The sequence below is a fragment of the Aquila chrysaetos genome, chromosome 24 (assembly GCF_900496995.4).
Source record: "Aquila chrysaetos chrysaetos chromosome 24, bAquChr1.4, whole genome shotgun sequence".
NCBI classification, from domain to species: domain Eukaryota; kingdom Metazoa; phylum Chordata; class Aves; order Accipitriformes; family Accipitridae; genus Aquila; species Aquila chrysaetos.
Genome location: NC_044027.1, coordinates 18714021 through 18730039, shown reverse-complemented (window position 1 = coordinate 18730039; position 16019 = coordinate 18714021). Strand labels below are relative to the sequence as shown.

The following is a 16019-nucleotide window of genomic DNA, read 5'->3' as shown; positions in this document are numbered from 1 at the left end:
GGAAACCCCAGAGCAGCTGCAGCCTGGCTGCAACCTCTGCCCTTCCCTCTAACCGGAGGGACCACTTTATATGAAAAAGCATTGCAGACAATTGATCTTACTTGTACAGTCCGCTCCGGTCAGCAATAACCTCCTGCTCAGTGAATCATCGCTTAAGAGGTCGCACAACCACAGACAGATGTTTTCATTGTTGCTGCTCACGCCACACAAACACAGGCAGCACCGTCCTCCCGTCCACATCCATCCCCGCGTGGGCAAGCTGCAGCTGGGCTCCCTGGAGGCACTTGTTTAAAAAATCAAAGGACGTCCTATGAGCTGTGTTTACCAAGAGCTCAAACAGAGGGTAAGTCTGGCAGCACTCGCCTCTGCGCCATCCCCAGAGCTCACAGTGGTGGGGGATGCTTGGAGCCCTTGCCCCAGTTGGGTGATGCTGGCGGATGCACCAGACTAAACACCCAGTTTAGATGCAAACCACTGTCTTCTACCTTGGATGTGGCTGCGCACTGTGATGGAGAAGCTGGTGAGGATGTGAGCAATTTCTACAAACTGCCATGGCTGAAAGACTAGCAAAGAAAACACAAGGGCTTGGCAGTGCTGGGCTGGGGGAAGCTCCATGTGCGGGGCTGTGGGTCCCCAGGCTCGTGGAGGAGGAGGTTTCAATAGCGTGTTGGAGGCTGTGCCTGGGGTTGGTATGTGTTGGTCCTACAAAGAAACAATTTCAAAGCTTTTCCTGCTAGCAGAAGGGTGAGGTGCAGGAGGAAGATGCTTTGCTGTCCTGGACACTGCCATGTGGGAGCTGGTGGCACAGCTGGAAGAGATGTCAGGTGTGCCAGTGTTGGCTCAGCTGAGCTAGTTCCTGGTGAGACATTCCTCCTTGGTGGCAGAGAGCATCTTAGCAGCTCTCTGTGTGCCTGATGGGCTCTTGTATGCTTATCAGTTGGTACCAAAACGGCGCTGGCAGCCTTCGATAGCTACAAACAAAAGCAGGATGTTTGTGGTCTAACTGAAATGTGACGAGCTTGTGCCTTTAGCCAGATGGTGAAGGATGCTCGAGGCTGGAGCAGCTCAGCGCAGGGCAAGGGCAGTCAAACGCTTATTTTGGAAGTGCTCCAGCTGGCTGGAGACACGGGGCATGTGGATCCCAGTGTGGATTCGTGACATGCTGACGGTCTTTGGACTGTGTGTTGCTCCGCATTTGCTGCTGTTTGCCTTTTTTTTGAGCGTTGCGTTGCTGGCTGAGCGAGGGAAGCGCAGTGAGGTTGTGGTCCTCGGCGGCGGGGGGGGATGTTGGTCACAGCACAGGGTACAGCCGGTGGCGGGGCAGACCCTGGGGGGACAGACCCCCACCACGGCCACATAACAAGCTGTCAGCGGGTGTTGGTCATTTTGGTACCTGGGCACAGCATCACCACCGCGCGCTGGCTTCCCAGCCTGAGGGGAAGGGAAGGGGAAAGCTGGGGAAAGGGAACTGTGGGATGGGAAAGGACCGTGTCCTCCTCTTGCCTTGCTGCTCAGCACTTCTGCACTACACGGTGCTGCGAGCTGCACAGGAGCGGTAGGACTGGGCTCTCTACGTGCTGGGACGGCTGGGCAGGACACAGGCAGGGCAGGGCCAAGCCGGGTGAGCACGCACCAGGCAAACCTGCCTGCTGTGCCTTCCTGGGTTGGGCCTGCCTCTCTGCCTCCTTGCGTACCATTAGGAAACAAAAATCCAGATGATATCCTGGTAAAACCATCTCGTTTCTGAAGGGTTAAAGAGAGCGAGTGAGAAGGCTCTTGCCTCGGGAGTCTCCACTTGCAGATGTTCCCTTGCTATGACATCCTCCTAATGCATCCCTGCCATGGCACCAGCTCTTTAAATCTCCCTGGTTTCAAATTCCTGTAACACCTCCCTATAACTGGTTTTGTTATTGCTTGGAAGTGCCTCACAACCCCCTCTTGATGAATTGGGATCATGACATACTTGGTTGATCAAGGATAAAAAAATCAGCTGGTGCGACCAGAAATGACTGAAACTTCCAGGGCAGAAGGTGGGACATCACAGGATTGTCACCCCGTCCCCAAATGGCCAACACTCCCATCCGTCCTCATCCCCCTTCTAGGGAATGGCAGCAGAGAGTATGGAGGGGGCTGTGTCTACCTGGATATATCTACCTGGAGATACCACATCTGTTGTCCTCACCCTTGCCTGCCCCGTACCTCACATGCTGCCTGGTCCCAGATTTCGGGGCAGCACCCCGGACCAGGACTCCCTGCCCTGGTTCTCCTCTCATCTCCTGTGGCTTTCTGTGATGGGCAGAGGAGCAGCCGGCAGTGCCCGTGGGGGGGTCAGGGTGGAGAACCCCGTCAGGAGGGTCTAGCTGGGAGCAGCGCAGCCCCCACGGCCTCACGGCATGAAGTCACCACGCCGGGTGGAAGTCCTGCCGGGACGGAGCGGGAGCCCAGGAGCAGTCCTCTCCTCCGGCTCAGCACAGGAGGAAAATGCAGCCATCTGCTCTCTTACAGACTGTGGCTATTTCATGCCTACAAAACACCTGGCCAGCAAGATTTACGTGTGGATAGATTTTATGTGATAGAAATACATAATGTTGGATGTAAGCACTGTGTTATCAGCATCGGAACAGCGCAGCACAGGGCTGTGGGGTGGTAGTGGCCGGAGGGCAGCGTAGATCAAACCTTCATAGGAGACTCGGGCTCAGAGCCCCCCCATCGAAGCACCTCCTAAGGAGCAGGGTCATTCCGTTTATTTCTTGTGATGCAGCTGGCAATGACACGGTACAGCGCCAGCGAGCACAGCCTGCTTGGGCTGCATGGCCCAGCCGTGTCCCAGCGGGGACACCAGCCCTCCAGCAACGCTCCAGGGACTTCTCCTCTCCCCCAGCTCCTGCTGCCTCCTGAGCGTCCTGCTCTCTTGCAGGGCCTGGCGCTGGTGAGACAAAGCTTGGAAACTGGCTGGAGGAAATGAGAGGAGTTTTTTGAAATCATTTATTATTTTAAATGTCTGTTTTCCTGGAGGTGAACCGGGATGTGATGGGGATCAAGGCTAGTGACAGTGGCTGCCAGCTACCACGTCATTATGTCGGCGAGGGCTGACATGTGTGTGCGTTTCTGGAGCGGGACAGAAGCGGGCTCTGTGTGCCTTGGGGATGCCATTTGCTGAGCTATTAATGCAGGGAAGGGTAATGATCGTAGGATGGAAGAGATTTCATTGCTGTGTTTGCACAGAGGTAGCATCTGCTCCGAGCAGCTCAGCGTGGGTGGCCGGCAGTACGCGCCGGGGTCCTAGCCAGCCGGTGGGAGACGCAGGAGGTCTGGGAGGTCTCATCTGATGCTTCTCCTCTGGTCTTCTCCCGCAGAAACATTGCTTTGGTTCCTTCTTCTTTGCTGTGTCTCAGCTATGCCCATGTGCTGGGCGGGCTCGGGGGGACGGTCCAGAGCGGCCGCAGGAGAAGCAGATCAGGACAGGTTCCTACTGCAAGCTCAGCCACCGCTGGGCCACCGTGACCACCTACAGCGTGTCCTCCCCGTCCGTCTGCGCGCTGCCACCTGCCTCCTCTGCCTCCCTTGGGGAGCTCAGTGCCTCAGCCGGGTGCAGCAGAGGAGGAAGGACTGCAAGGGCTCCCTGGGCTCTGTGATCCTCCATCCGGAGCGGGGAAGCCCTGTGGAAGCGGGATTGCTGGTGGCCTGGTGCTGGAAAGCAGCGGGGGTGGAGGGTGACAAAGCACAGGGGAGTCCAGAGCGTCCCAGGGAGGTGAGGGTCCCCCGGGGAACCCCAAAGCTGGCTTAGTGCAAGGTATTCACTAGCAAGAGAACTGGGTCTGCTGAGGACAGCCACGCTCCTGAGGCACTTGAGTTTTTCACAGAGCTGGTACCAGCCTCTCCTCGAGGGCTGGTGTGGAGGACGCCCAGGATGGGACCATCTTCTGTCCTGCTCCTGCTCGGCACAGGGGTGGGCAGGTCCCCGTGTCCTCGCCGCTCCCTGCGGGAAGGAACGGGATATTCAGTGCCAGGCTGGGAGCTCGGCTCCGCCAGCACCTGGGCAAGGATTGTCTCTACCTGGGCAGGCTGTCCTGGTACTAGAGCTCAGCAGATGATCCACCGCTCCGAGGGCTGCCATGTTCTGCAGCATCTGGCACGTGAAACGCCACGTACGGGCACTTCCTCACGTTGAGGCACACGAGCTTCTCGAGCGATGCTGTCTTAACTATGTCAAAGCCAGTTGCTCCACCGAATGTACTGGGTTTCCAGTACTCTGGGGAGCAGATGGGGTTTCCAAGAAGCCCCTTCAGGGAAAACGGAGCTCCGATCTCCACCATGCTTTCCCCAAAAATACCATTGGGTTGGGGTTTCTCAAGCAGCAAGCCCGGATAAAACTCCAGAGCATCAATGTCTCCATACAGCTCTTCCAGCTCTGCCGCCTTCTCTTCCTCTCCTGCACCAAGTGAACGTCAGAGTGCTTTAGCAAGGGAACTGCACCCGGCAAGGACTGGCCTTGCTGTGGGTAATGGGAACGCGGCAGCTCCCACAACCCAAGCAGCAGCGAGCCCAGGTCCCAGGCCAGGCACTGCCCTCAGGACCACTCGTCCAGCCCCGTAGGAGGAAGGACCCCTGCAACCAAGGCATCAGCCCTGTCTGCCCTCGTGCGAGGGTCACGACCAGGCAAGGCTTGGACGGGCAGGACCGGCTGCTCTGCTGGGCAAGCCCAGCGGCTGGGGGGTCTCGAGTTGCCACTCGTGGTCTCGTACCCTCCCTGCGGGCGCAGAGCATCTGCACTGCCCCAGCGAAGCCCCGAGAGCTCCTGCGGCAGCACTGCAGCCCTACCTGTTAGCTCCTGAAAGGACTTGTAGGGCTTCATGCCAAACCTCTTCCGATACTCGTTAAACGGCTGTAGCCTCAGCTGCCGGGATTCCTTGATGACTCCAACGGCCACGTTCAAGACATTGGCATTGATGGTTTGTCCCCCACCGATCTGGAGGGAGAGAACACAAGGAGGAGCACACGTAAGGCACAAGGTGGCACCAGCATTTGCTCCAGGGGAGCCACCACACTAAAACTTCCATGTCCTGGGCACGGTGTCATGCAGACCAGCACGTCATCGCAGCAGCAAGAAGAGGAGCAATCACTGGACAGTGCCAAAACAGCTGCGGAGCAGCTTGGGCTAAAGTCTACCCTGTTCGCAAGGCAGGTCAGGGAACGCTGCAGACCAGCACGTCATCGCAGCAGCAAGAAGAGGAGGAATCACTGGACAGTGCCAAAACAGCTGTAGAGCAGCTTGGGCTAAAGTCAACCCTGTTTGCAGGGCAGGTCAGGGAACGGTGCAGGAGAAGCCCCGGATGGACGGTGACGCACTGGCCTGGGAGGAGGGGAGAGATCACGGGGGTTTGGGGTCAGGGAGAACACAAACACCCAAAGAGCAGCAGGTCTGTGCCTCAGTCTTGTTTTGCACAAGCAAAGAGCGTGAGAAATGTAGATGTAATCGCTTGGAATAAAACATCCATGTGATGGCAGCAAAGAACAGTGCCAGCCAAGCTGCTCCTACGCCCAGGCTGCTCCACAGCCCGGTCTGGGCCAGGAGATTCCTCCCGGTTTACCACAGGCTCCAGGCATCACCGCAATGTTTCCTACAGAGCCCGAGAACAAGCAAACGGGGCTGCCAAGGCCCAGCCTTGCTACGGTGCTTGTGGGGAGGACTCACGACGTGCCCGTCAGACGTGTGACATGCGACCCACTGCCCAAAGTGGCTGTTCGTTACTGCTGCAACGGCACTGCCTTCCCGGTACCGCGAGCATCCCTCCCCGAGTCCCACAGCCCCGGCTCTGGCGGGGAGGGGAGAGCAGGACCTTACCCTTCCTGCAATCTGCTTGGAAAAGGATTCCACCAGCGCCTCCACGCCGTAGTCCAGGAGCATGGAGGTGTTGTAGAGGAACTGCTCGTAGTTGTACTCTTCCCCTTGGATGACGAAGGAGTCGGGCATCAGCCCGTGCCAGTGATAGAGCTGGTTGAACTCCACCGCGATGCGATTCCGGTACTGGAACTGCGTCCCAAACAGCAGCTCGGGGTCAAACTTGAGGCTGAGGAAGTACCCACTGAGGTGCTGGACGTAGTCTTCAATGACGATCTTAATGGTCTCCCCTGGGCAGGAGGCGAGAGAAGCAGCCATCAGCTGGCCACAGCCGGAGCTACCGGCTCTGTACCCAGATGATGTTACCCACCTGCTATGGCAGCGCATCCCAGCACCCATTCACCACCTGGGACCTTTCTGACTATGGGCTTGTTGAGTTGGTTGGGAATTTTTCAGTGAATTATTTTTTCACCAGCAAAGGTCAGTCTGCCAAAACCGAAATAGTTCCTGAGGAAGCTGACCTTGATACGCTTCTTAGAGATAATGTGGTAACATGGCTTTTTTCTGGATTTTTGGTCAAAAATGACTTATCATGAGATTACAGTAAATTTATAATGAACATTAAAATTAAATAATTCAAAATTATGACAAACTTATTAAAAATTAATTTTTTTGATGGACCAAAGGCAATTTTTGCTCTATGGACCAAAGCCAACGATCCCCAGAAGGCTGCCAGAGAAACTCCTCCAGCCTCTAAAGCCAGCCTGGCCACCACCCTCAAACAGAGACCAACTAACATCCAAATCCTTGGGGCTTGCCCGGGCAGGTGGGACACGGGGCTCCACAGTGCCTGTGCCCCACGGCACCGCCGGTCCTCACCGATGAGGATGAGACGAGCCGTCTGGAAGAGCTGCTCGTCGCTCCAGGTGGGATGCTCCCGTTTCAGTATGTCACAGACGCGGTTGTGCTCGCGCAGCCAGAGCGTGGCATACATGCAGAGCCCCGGCAGAAGCCCAAACACCTCCTGGCCCATCGCCAGCTGCTTCTCCTTGGGGATGGTGGACGGGTAGACCATGTGAACTGGAGCATCGGTGACCGTGGGGGGGTACACCTCTCCATCCACCACCTTGGGGAAACAAGAACGGGATGGCAGAAAGGGAAGAGGGGAGAAAAACCACCGCGGTGAAAGCCTGCCCAGCTGGGACCTGCCTCCCTACGGGCACCACGGCTGCTCTCCTGCAAGCGGTGAGCGGGACAGAAACACCTCCCTCATACAGACCCGACTGCGGAACGCCTGCTGCCGTCAGAGCAGCTACACCCCAAAGCTCGTCCCTCTGACATGGCACCTCCGGCCAGCAGCCACGTGGGCATCAGGGCTGGGGTCTCCCGGGAGCTGCCAGAAGGACACAGGCTTCAAACAACCCTGGATCACAGGGCTGAGAGATGTTTCAGTCGTACCTGGAATTTCAGCTTCCCATCTCTGAAGAGTCGCAGCTGGTGCTGCCGCTGCAGGTTGTCCCCATACAAGTGCCCGAGGTCCACCTGCCAAAAGAGCACGGCATCAAGGCTGCTCCGAAAGACCATGTGCGCACCGGTCCCCCTCCTCACTCCCCGCATGCCCCCCGCTCCAGCACCCCTCACCCCATGCCCCAGCGCCTTGGTGAAGCCGCGTCCCATCTTCCCAGACGTCTTGAAGAACTGGTGTGTGAAATGCTGGGCGAAGAAGGCAAACATCAGGTTGGTGCCTTGGGGATCGGCTTCAAACTTCTGCCGCAGCAGGAACCTCTCTGCCAGGAGCTGGGGGTCGGGGAGCTGCTGCTTCCCTGCAAAGGATGGAGGTTGAGGGCAGATGCCCCGTGCCGACCCGGCTGGGTACCGGTGCTGGCCGCGGGGCTGTCAGCAAGCGCTGCCGTGTCTGCTGCAGCACCAGGCACTGACTCATGGGCATAGACACCTTACAGCCCTCTTACACAGGCCACGACATGCCCCAGCAGCTCAACCTGAACTGTCCCGGCAGCGTTTCGGATGCCATCAAGCTCCTCCTGCCCGCGGGGCCAGCTTAGGCAGGACAGCGGCAGTACATGGCACTGCCAGCAGTGCCTTGCGGATGTGCCCATGGCAGCAAAAGCTCAGGCATGGGTGGGTGGGAAAAACCGATGCCGCGCCGGGTATGGACCCGGGGTGCTGCTCCGGCGACTCAGCCCCACACCCGGCACGGTGCGGTGCCGGTCCCCCCGGGCGAGCCGTGTACCTTTGGTCCCCATGGGCGTCGGGCAGTTGTCCGGCACGGGCGGGAGGACACGGGTGTAATAGCTGACATTGGCGTAAGCCTCCCAGCTGATGTAGCCGTAGTCAGAGTTGAAGGTGGGGGGGCTGGGGATGAGATTGGCACGAACTGAAAGGAGAGATGGGGGTCACCACTGTGGGGCCCGGGGCATGGGGCAGCACCTCACGGACTCTGCCCCCGGCCCCTGCCTGCCCACTCAGTGCTGTCAGACACCCTCCTCTGACACCCCGAAAACCAGAAAGGTACTGGCACCGGAGGCATGCAGACGTCCCACGCTTTGCTCCGAGCCTTTTAAAGGCTGCAATTCCCTGCAGAAGAGGAGGGCTCCTGCTAAGGCACTGAGCGGATTCTTGGATGATGAATGACAACCACATAGAAATGGTAAAACCAACAGCTGGAGCCTTGCAAACGTGTCGCTATGGCTCCAAGAGCTGGAACCTAAATATTTACGCAAAATGATGAATGTGGGGACATGAGTAACAAGGGCCATGTTTCCACAGGCTTGCTTTCCGTGCGGCTGCTTAAGAGCCCTTTGGTCCGGGGAGCACGGTGTGCTGAGACCTGCGTGTGTTTTCCAGCTGGCGGGCAGCCCGGTGCACGTCCGGGGACACACGTTTGGGGACACGCAGCCGGGGACACACAGGCAGCCCGGTGTGCCAACCCCCTGCGCCCTGCTGCTGCCTGGCCGGGCAGCCTCCTCTGGGCAGGGTGATGGGATGACAACCTCCCTGGGTCTCCCCGTGAGGTGATTCAAGCCCAGTGTCCACCATGCCCGCGGGAGCTGCTCAGCATCACTCCAGCCGCGCCACCCCCGCCCTCACCTCCTGCTGATGCCTGGAGGGTCCCCGACTCCTGCTGCACCCCGAGACCCGCTCCAACCCCTCACCTGTAAGCACGAGCCTCATGAGCGTGTCCCTGATGAAGGTGCTGTTGATAATGTCCCAAAACCACCTGAAGTGGGTCAGGATGAAGTGGTAGAAGGCAGGACTGGGCTTCAGCAGGTTGTGGAGGCGCGTCCAGAGCTCGGCTGGGGGAGACAGACCAGGCAAACCGCTCACCCCGCTAACGAAGCCTGCTAACGACCCCGGCCCACCCGCGCTGTCACTGCCGGTGAGAGCACGTGCTGCAGGCGCAGCATGTCACCCCGGGACCCACGGGTGCCACAGGTCCTCCAGGCAAGAGGGACTTACGGGAGGTGCAGTTGGCCCCGAAGTATCCCGTCCGCGTGCAGTCGCACTCGTATCCTCCCAGGCCGACCCTCACGCACACCCCTTGGTGCTGGCAGGGGAAATAACAACAGGGATCCACTGCGGAGAGAGGGAGAGACATCACCATCCAGCCACAGTGTCACCGTGTCCGGTGGCTCCCTGCTGCTCACAGGGTGACACTGCCCCGGACACAGCCGAGCCGGGTCCAGCTCAGGGGGATGCACCCCGGGGGGGTCACCCTGAGACGAGGTGCTTTGATGCCAGCCACCTCCGTGAACCCAGCCCCCAAGTCTGGTGTCAACGACGTGCTGCGGGGAGACGGCAGATGGGTGCTGCAGGAGCCGAGCACGGTCCTGGCTATTGCAACATCATGCCTGCAGTAGATACTACTGCTCAGCTTTTCTTTTATCTCCCTGGTGAGATATTTTGGGCAGGAGCATCGCTTCGGCACCGTCCCTCCTTCCTTGTGGAATTTAGCCTCGTCTGAAACACCCGGGATTGCCAAAGGAACTGTCCGCACCCCGCGGCCACACACCGATGGGTGCTGCGAGCCCTGGCCCCAGCTCGGGCTGTTGCTGCCGAGCCCGTGCCCTGCCCGGTGCCCCGTGCCACCGCGGGGCCATGTCACAGTGGTGTCCCGCGCAGCCGGGGCCGTAGCCTCGTGCACAGGCGGCTGCTGTGCCCCCCCGAGCCCCAGCGCAGGATAAAGCAGTGCAAACACGGCACCAGTGTTAATAACAATGGAAATTGTCAGGGCTGAAGTTTGCTTTGGCAAGCGGCTCCTCCGCCCTCGCCGCTCCGAGCGGATGAAAAGGGCCAACCGCTGGGCTCGCTCCCCCGGCTCCCACCCGGCCCCTTCCTCCGCCGCCTTTGTGCCCCCGCCTGCAGGCATGAGATAGGGGCCCCTTCCCGCTGGCCGCACTGCGGCGGGATCCCGTGGGACAGAGGGAGACCCCCCCTCCGACATAAAGCAGCTCCCAGCTCTGGGGCAGCGGTAGGCACCCATCGGCACCAAGCCCCTCCGACCCACCCTGAGGCGGGCAGCACTTTGTAACTTCACCGTCCGCAGCCCCTCCAAGAGCTGCAAAACTCAGGGGAGAAAGAGAACAGAGAGCCGGGGTGGCCGGAGACCCCTCTGCCTTTCATCAGCCCAGGGACTGGGCTGGAAATTTGGAAGTCCTCTGCCCCAGCTGCCTCTTGAAAGCCTCACCGGTGGCAACCTCAACCTCACCAAGCTGGGTCGGTCCCCGCAGACCTGGGATGGAGCCTTTGTGCCAGGAGAATACAGGTGCCAAGAGCCAAGACCTCCTGGAGCACACCTGGCTGAGGGTTTTGGTGCCCATCGGCAGGACGGCGGTCACCAGCCCCACTGGGACGCACAGCGCTCGGGGACAGGGGTGCCACCGACACCCAGTGCTCAGCTCCAGTGCCACCAGCTGTGGGGACGGGCAGCACGCCCTGAGCACCAGAAGGGACCGAGAGCCGTTCCCGGTGTGCCCAGTGTCGTGGCTGCTGAAGGAAGGTCTCCCAGGTCCGTCGGCTGCTCTGTGTGGTCCGTGAGCTCACCAGACCCCTGCCAGACCTGGTTCAGATTCTTCTGGAATTTCAGAACAGGTTCCAACGCTGGGGTGGAGGGACGGGCACGCAGAATAGAAACCACTTTTTTTCCACAGGAAATTAACATCTTTGAAAAATAAAGCTAATTTTGCAAAGTTGGTCAGTCTCCCAGCTGGCCACACATGCAGGACAGGGGCTGCCTGGGAGCCCAGGGCTTGGCCAGCAGCTCTGCCCCGGCTGTGCTCAGCCCTGTGACCCCAAATCCCTCACGTCACGGGGGCCTGCTTGCAAAGATGCATTCAGCTCCCAGGTCTTCTGTCAGACTCCCTTTCATCTCGGATCTTTTCATGTATCCAGACGGGAGGCAGCAGGCAGCTTACTTATCTCAGAGAAATTAAGGTCAGACCACCCGTTCGGTTTTTTGCAAGACGGGAACTTTTGCAAAGGGGGCCACGTTGCAGCACAGCTGGAGCATCCTGGAGGCTATTCCTGCATTGGTAGCTCTGCACTCGACTCTGCCATAAACTTTGCGAGCACCTAAGAGAGCAGCCCTGTGCCATGCCTGGTGCAACCCAGGGGGATGTGGGGCTGCCCGTGGGCACCGCAGCCACGGGGCCGGGAGGATGCTCCATGCCGCGGGCTCCGGCACGGCAGGTCGTGTCCTGCCCCATCCCTCCTGCTGACGTGGGGAGTCAGAAGTTCACGTTAGCGGGGCCGCTTTGTCGCGGTTCTCCGCAGCACGGGGCTCAATGGCACGTCATGGCCGAGCGCTCCTCCAAGGCGGGTTTGGCAGCGCGCTGGGCTTGGCCGAGCTGCCTCCTCCCACGGTTCACGTCGGTGTCAGCGCCGCGGGGTCCCGGAGGTGGGGTGGGAGTGGCGTGTTCCAGCCAAAAGGGTGGGAGGGGGACAGAGCGTGTCCTGGCCCGTGACAGCAACCCCTTCGCGTCCTTTCGGGAGCCTCCCTCCCGCAGTGGCTCCGTGCCTCTCCCCACCCCGGCCAGGAATTCTGCGCCGGCTCTGCCAGGACGGCTCCAGGTGTGGGGAAAGCTGCTGCCAGCCTCCACGCTGGAGCACGGCCCGCTCCGTGACGGCAGAGCTGGTGAACATGCTCCATCACTGCTGAAAAATGCCAGATTTTGGGGACAACATCCGCTCTGTGAACCGCAGTCAAAGCAACCTGGGGTGAATCACAGGCAGGCTGGAGCCAGGCTTGCTCGATGGCACACGGCTCCGCAGCCGCAGGCTTTGAAGACGATGAGAGCCTCATGCACTTGTTTTTCTGATTCAGGGAGGTTTCCTCAGGCCCACGAGCTGTTCACAGCACACGCAGTGCAGCCAGATTGTCATCTGCAACCACTTCTGGCGGCACCATGAGCAAGAGCAGCGTGCCAGGGCCGCAGCTGCACACCACATGGGGCTCGGCGATCCTCCTCCCCGCACCTGAGCCAAGCTGCTGGCACCAAGGACGGGCTGCGGGTGGGCAGCCGGGCTGGCTGGAGTGGGTGATGCAGCCCCAGGGCTCTTGGAGTGGCAGCGGGCTCCCCTTTGCAGCCCGGGTTGAAGCTCCGTGAGCCCCGCTGCGGAGGGGCTGTGCTGGGAGGAGGCAGTTGACCATGGGCTGTGGAAACAGGCATGAATCAGAAGCGGCTCTGCCAGAGGTCCCAGCCTGCCCTCGCTCAGCGGGGTCTGCGCCCGACCTGCCCCGTGGTTGGAGCTCGGGCAGACGGTGATGTTGAGGTGCTGCCGCATCTCCCGTTTGCCAGAGGGTGAAACGGCATGAGCTGTGGAATAGCTGTGGAGAGGACGGGCAGGTTTATTTTGCAAAAACACTTGTACAAAACTACACCCCTGAAGGCAAGTCAGCAGCCAAGGGCAATATCTGCAGGGGAAAACAGAGAAACACCATGGGACTAGCTTGGCGCCGCTCGCAGCCAGAGGAAAAGCCTACAGAGAGCAAACATCGTGGCTTGGAGCCAAGGTGCAACCAGCAAGGAGTCAAGTAGAAGTGCTCTAAGCAGCAAACACCAAGTGAGCAGGCGATCCCAGCCTCAGCCCAACATCCTGTTATTTGGTCTTCAAGAGCAGATCCGAGGGCAAGATTAGGGCTGTGGTCCTCCTGGCTCAGTGCTGCAGAGGAGCAGGAGCCCGGCCGCTCTGCTGACAGCACCTTGGGGCACAACGCAGTTCCCCTAATTTCTCAATCAGATATCTCCCTCCTTAATTAAGGCTTGGAAGAGAGCTGTTCTTTCATGTATATCCCAGGTATCTTTTTTTTTCCCCCACGTAGTGAAATTTGCTTTGATCCTGGCGTGCAGCAGTCAGCTCCAGGGGTTCGTCACAGCTGCACCATCCCAGCGTGCGTCTGTCCCGGCTGCTTCAGGCATGTGGGTCCCCAGGCCCTGTCCTGTGCCCGGCAGGAAAAACAGATGCTGCTCCTGGCTGTCCTCAGCCCCCAGGAGGAGCTTCCCAGGGAGATGAGACCCATGCCGGGAGATGGCCAAGCCGGAGGAGGGACCGCACAGAGGCTGTCGCTTGCTTGTCCATCCCATGGGGTCCCTCCTTTCGTGCAGATGTGCCTGACGGGCCCCCGCAGCAGGGTGCCTGCAGCGCTCGCTCCTGCTCCATCCCTCCAGCCCGAGGCCAAGAAGCCCAGAGGGCTGCAGGATGGGTTGGCCACGCTGGGGGCACCCAGCCAGCCCCACTGTCCCCAGCGAGTGGACCTGCCACCTCCTGCCAGGTCGCACGCCGACTCCCCTCTCGCAGTAGGATGGCTGCGGGGAGGAGGCACGGGCGGTGGGGAGGGCAACATGCCCCGTGCTGGCACCCGGCTCTGCCTGCTCATCCCAAACCTGCTCGGTTCAGGTCGCTTCTCCCGCAGTCCCGCTTCCCCTGCAATGGGGGGGGGTGCCTGCTCGGCTCCGCGCGCTCAGCCTATGCAAATTTTGGGGGGTCGTGGGTTTGGACACGTTGCTTCCCACAGCGATGGGTAAACCCGAGCAGGCTGCTGGGGATGGGGTCACCATCAGCCACTGTTTGCAACGCGGGCGGCCAGAGCCCTGCTGAGGGATGCAGCCCAGGTGCCTGGGCTGGTTTTGCTGAGAATGTTGCTTTAGTAAGGAACTGTAAAACCTGAAAAGTGCCACGAGCTTCACGCTGGGATGGTGCTTTTCTGCAGTGAGGAAGGTCATTTCACAGAAGAGGGCCTGGAGTCAATGCTCTATTAAGGACCTGGAGGAAACTGCACTGTAGGAGCTGCGGATGGAGCTGATGGGATTTGAGATGTGGTTTTATTTCACAACACGCTCTGTGGATGCCTGCCATAAGCAGCGTGACTCCTTGACATCCCCAGGTGCACAGGCAGCCCGAGCCCACCACGGCTGTGCCAGCGTGCGGTGAACTGCTGCGGCACATGGGCACGGGAACAAAACGATGGCTGAGGCCACTGGAGCCGTCCTTGGTGCTCCCAGCCCTCCATCCTCACCCCCAGACTGCGGTTTCACCTGGTGTTTGTTTGGGGAGAGCGGGGAAAGGCCCTGGCTGCCAGCAGTCATGGGTATTGCCCCCCTTTCTTTCGAGAAGCCCCATCCCAGCTGGGAGGCTGCGGGGAGCAACCGGGTGCTGCCCCTCAGCCCGGTGTCGGGGCCACGCGGGGTGGCCGCGGTCCCGTCCCGCCCCAGGGGCTCGCGGGCCGGCGGTGGGCTTGGCGGGGGCCCAGCTGTGTCGTGCGGCCGCAGCCGCGCTCGGGCCACCCGATGGCTCCTCCAGCCCCCGTGTGTGGTCCCTGCGCGGCCCGCAGCGGGAGGTAGAGGGGAAGTTTGTTTTTTTCACAGGCGATTTTGCTCTCCGGTCAGGCGTGATGGGCCAAACCCTGCAGCTCCGGGACCCGCGGGGGCTCTGACCCAGGCGCTGCCCTCGGGGGTCCCGGCCAGCGGTGCCGCGGCTCCTGCCGGCCTCCCTCCTGCCCCTGCCTGCCCCGCCTGCCCCGCCTGCCCTGCCCTCCGCTCCGGGGCTTCTGCTCGAGGCCCCACGGCCGGGTCCCGGCAGCGGCGGGGCGAGGACCAGCCCGGGGCGATGGGCGCCGGCCCGGCCCCGGGGACACGGCGGAGCGCGGAGCCGTCCCGCAGCGCTGGGCAGGGGCTTGGGGCAATCGCCCCCACCTCTCCCGGAGACCGCCCCGCGTCCCCCGCGCCTCCGGGGGTCCGACACCCCGGGGACCGGACCCTCCGGGACCGCGTCCCGCTGCATCCCCCGGTACCGGGTCTCCCGGCGCCGGGCTCCCCCTCGCTCCCCGGGTCCCCCCCGGTGCCGGATCCCCCCCCTCGCTGTCGTCCGTCCCCCCGCCCGCTGCCGGATCCCACCCCGGTGCGGGATGTTACCGCTCCCCCCCCCCGCCCCGGTACCGGCTCTCCCTCCCTCCCGGTGCCGGCCCCCGCCCCGCGTACCGGAGCCGTCGGTCGCGGCGCTCCCGGGGGCGCAGAGCAGCACGACGTGGGCGAGGAGCAGCCGCAGCCCGGCCCGGCGCAGCCCCCCCGGCCGGAGGGGCCCGGGCCCGGTACCCCACCGCCCATGGCGAGAGGCAGCTCCGCCGCGTCCCGCCGCCGCTCCCGGCCCGGCCGCGCCGCCCCCGCCCCCGCCGCGCCTCCTCCCGCCCCCGATGGGACGGGGCCGCCTCCGACAACCCGGCCCCCCTCCCGGGGGCTCTGCCCTGAGCCCCGAGTCCCCCAGGAGCCCCCTGCCCATCCCCAGGTCCGCCCGTGTTCCTCCCAGTCCGCACCTCCCCGAGCATCTCCATACCCATCTTCTGGTCCCCACGTCCCCCTGCATCCCAATGCCCATGCCCTGGTCCCCACGTCCCCCTGGTCCCCACCGTCCCCCTGCATCCCAATGCCCATGCCCTGGTCCCCACGTCCCCACATCCCCCTGCATCCCCATGCCTTGGTCCCCACGTCCCCCTGCATCCCCATGCCCTGGTCCCCACGTCCCCACATCCCCCTGCATCCCCTTGCCTTGGTCCCCACGTCCCCCTGTATCCCCATGCCCATGCCCATGCCCTGGTCTCCATGCCCCCCTGGTCCTCATATCCCCCAGCATCCCCATGCCCTGGTCCCCATGTCCCCCAGCATCC

At 61.4% G+C, this 16019-nt stretch overlaps 1 protein-coding gene across 1 annotated transcript; it reads right to left on the bottom strand.

The window, feature by feature from the left end:
- Positions 1-2547: 2547 nt before the first annotated feature.
- PTGS1 (prostaglandin-endoperoxide synthase 1) lies at positions 2548-15810 on the bottom strand. The gene is given in 13 exon segments (XM_041119931.1): positions 2548-3979; positions 4057-4432; positions 4822-4969; positions 5846-6132; positions 6722-6968; positions 7301-7384; positions 7484-7665; positions 8094-8237; positions 9016-9156; positions 9320-9436; positions 15337-15424; positions 15426-15499; positions 15669-15810. Coding segments are annotated over 12 exon segments (2010 nt in total). The 3' UTR covers positions 2548-3979; positions 4057-4076.
- Between the last annotated feature and the right edge of the window lie 209 nt (positions 15811-16019).